We start from the raw sequence: 3,300 nt of genomic DNA, 5'->3' as shown, positions 1-3,300 counted from the left end.
GGCGGCGGCGGCGGGGAGCGGCCCCGCTCCGCCCCGGCTGTGCCCCACGCGTGGGCGCTGCGCGGCGCTGAGGAGGAGGAGGAGGACGAGGAGGAAGGCGGCGGCGGCGGCGGCTGCTCCGGCATGAGCGCGGCTTTCCAGCCCTCGCTGATGATGATGCAGCGCCCGCTGGGGAGCAGCACGGCCTTCAGCATCGACTCGCTCATCGGCAGCCCCCCGCCGCCAGCCCCCGGGCACTTCGTCTACACCGGCTACCCCATGTTCGTGCCCTACCGGCCCGTCGTGCTGCCCCCGCCGCCGCCGCCGCCCCCCGCGCTGCCGCAGGGCGCCCTGCAGCCGCCTCTGCCCCCCGCGCACCCGCACCACCACCAGCTGCCCAGCCTGCCCTCCGGCTTCTGCTCCGGCCTGGCGCAGGGCATGGCCCTCACCTCCACGCTGATGGCCACGCTGCCCGGAGCCTTCTCCGCCTCCCCGCAGCACCAGGAGGCCGCCAGGAAGTTCGCGCCCCCGGGCAATTTCGACAAAGCCGACGGGCTGCCCCCCGACGGCGGCGGCGACGACGGCAAAGCCTTTCTGGGCAAGGACGGGGGCGCCCTGCTGCCCTTCCCGGCCGCCGACGCCGTCCAGGCTTCCCTCGGTGAGTGGGGGGGGGGGGGCGAGGGGAGCAGCCGCACGCCTCGACGGGGCGGGTGGTGCCGGTCTGGGGGGCGAGGGGCGGCGGGTTCCCCAGCTCACAGCCCCGGGGGTCCCCAGCCTGCAGCCCCCGGCCCCGAGGGTCCACAGCTCCCAGCCCCGGCAGCCCCCATCCTGCATCCCTCAACCCCAAAGGTTCCCGTCCCGCAGCACCAGGGGTCCCCAACCCACGTCCCCCAACCCCAAGGGTCCCCAGCCCGTGTCCCCGGGGGTCCCCATCCCAGATCCCCTTCCCCATCCCCGTTTCCCCCCTCCAGGCGAAGGGCCAAGGTTGTGGGGTGCGGGATGGAAGGGGCCAGACGCTAACCGAGGTCCTCTGCCACCTCTGCTTCGCTTCCAGCCGGGGCTCTGCGGGGCCAGGGGAAGGAGGACCCCAAAGGGGAGGACGATGCGAAGGGCAAGGAGGAAAGTTTCTCCATGGACAGCGACCTAGACTACAGCTCCGATGACAACATCCCTGGCCAGGCGGCTCACAAGGAAGAGGACTCTGGCAACGCGCTGGAGGAGAACCCCCAGAACGCCAACAACTCCAACAACACCACGTCCACCGGCAAAAACCGGAGGAGGCGAACAGCCTTCACCAGCGAGCAGCTGCTGGAGCTGGAGAAGGAGTTTCACTGCAAAAAGTACCTGTCCCTGACGGAGAGGTCCCAGATCGCGCACGCCCTCAAACTCAGCGAGGTGCAGGTGAAAATCTGGTTCCAGAACAGGAGGGCCAAATGGAAACGGGTCAAGGCGGGCAACGCCAACTCCAAGACGGGGGAGCCATCCCGAAACCCTAAGATCGTGGTGCCCATCCCGGTGCACGTCAGCAGGTTTGCCATCAGGAGTCAGCACCAGCAGCTGGAGCAAGCCCGACCCTGATCTGCCCCTGCCCTCAGAGCCACGGGGTTCGGAGGAAAAGTTTCCCAGCCGGGGTTTGACAGTGACCCAGCTGAAAAGAGAAGAAGAGGGGGGAAAAAAAAAAAAAAAAAAAAAAAAAACCAAAACCCGAGCCCCCAACAACAGCAAAACCCCTCCGCGAGCTCACAGTGAACCCCAGCCTCGAGCGAACTTTGCAGCGAGACTTTCCACGTCCTGAGAGCCCGCGAAGGGAAGAGGCTTTGAAACTGATTTTTTGTTTGTTTGTTTGGGAAGCGGGAATACCAAACCCTGGGAGAGACGTGCAGATATTTATTATTACCGTGCTGCCCCACTTTGTACATACACGGTCGTGCTGCCTCGGCTGCAGCGGCGCGGCTGCGACGGGACCGGGCGAGCAGAGCCCTGCTGCCGCCGCCGGATCCAGCCGAAATTTGCCCATGCCCCCCTCGCCGGCAGAGCCCCCCCAGCGAAACCCGCAGCGCACACGTAGCCAGCTTTGGGGTTTTGTTTCTTAGCGGTGCGAAAGGTAAAAAAAAAAAAAAAAAAAAAAAAAAAAAGAGAGAGAGAGAGCGAAACGAAACGAAGCCGAGGGGTTGGTTTCATGCCTTTTCTGTTGTTTTGTTTTACTTCGGATGGCTGAGGGACAGGCACCGGGTGACGGGTTTTTAAATATATTTTTTGCCTGGCTTTCTGTCGATTTGGTTTGCCGATTCTACCGAGCCGCGTTTAAAACAGAGAGAGAAAGAGGAGGGGGGAAGGAAGAAAAAAAAAAAAAAAGGCACGATCTTCTCTATTGTGTTTAATTTATTTCAATGTAGCTTATTTCCTTATAAGTTATGAAATTTAAAAAGCAAACTCAGTCTTGTGAATAAAAACTGACAAAGAGACAAAAAGACAAGAAAAAAACGGCACCAAGCCCTCCGCTTCCCCTGCCGGCTCGGTCCCGAATTTGGCATTGATCTGATTTTTTTCCTCGCTGCGGCCGCCGCAAACGGATGGGGTCAAGGGGGGGGGGGGGCCCGGGGGGGGGGGGGGACCCCTGCTGCCTGTTTTGCTCAATTTTGCGACTTTTTGGCTCCGCTTCCAGCAGCCGTCGGGGCCAGGCAGGGATGGACGAAGAGGGAAAAAATAAAAAGCTTGGATTTGCTTTAAAATGGTAAAATTGAACAGGGAACAGGGCAGGGAGAGCGGGGGGAGCCTGGGGGGGACTCGGTGAGCCGGCTGGGAGGGCAGCAGTGCTCCATGCCGATATTGACATCATTTAGCTCAGTTGCACTTTTTTATTTTTTTCCCTTTTTCATTTTTTTTTTTTCCCTCTTTGGGGGCCCGAAACAGGACGGAGCCATCGCGGACGCGTGGGGCCGTGGGCGCTGGCGGCAGGTCCAGCCCTTCAGCATCCCCCCGCTCGCTCTTCCGGCTTTAATTCTCCTCATTACCATTATAATTTGTTATTACTAATTGCGGCTTTCCTTTCCGCACGGGTGCAAGCGGCGGGGACACGCGTGGGGCAGTGCTCTTCGTGGGTAATTTTTTTTTATAGCATTTTTTCCCTTTCAATTTATTTCGTTTTATTATTATTATATATTTTTTTTCTTTCTGGGGCCAGCTCGGGAGAGCCGCAGCCCAACTACACCACCACCCTCGGGTGCAGGGGGACAGTTTAGGGAGGAGCAGCTGCTCCTCACCCCGTGTCCCCCCCCAGGGGCCGGGGGAAGCCCAGCAGCCCACACTAACGAAGCTGGC

General features: G+C 60.5%; 1 protein-coding gene across 1 annotated transcript; it reads left to right on the top strand.

Moving 5' to 3' along the window:
* Positions 1–9: 9 nt before the first annotated feature.
* On the top strand, positions 10–2,455 carry GBX2 (gastrulation brain homeobox 2). The gene is made up of 2 exons (XM_035331751.1): positions 10–637; positions 1,034–2,455. Exons 1-2 carry the CDS (start codon positions 124–126, stop codon positions 1,555–1,557), a joined length of 1,038 nt encoding a protein of 345 aa, XP_035187642.1. The 5' UTR covers positions 10–123; the 3' UTR covers positions 1,558–2,455.
* The last annotated feature ends 845 nt before the right edge of the window (positions 2,456–3,300 follow it).

This window comes from Oxyura jamaicensis, chromosome 7 (assembly GCF_011077185.1).
Source record: "Oxyura jamaicensis isolate SHBP4307 breed ruddy duck chromosome 7, BPBGC_Ojam_1.0, whole genome shotgun sequence".
NCBI classification, from domain to species: Eukaryota; Metazoa; Chordata; class Aves; order Anseriformes; family Anatidae; genus Oxyura; species Oxyura jamaicensis.
Note: the sequence above shows the minus strand (reverse complement) of the source record. Positions and strands in the feature narration are given on the sequence as shown.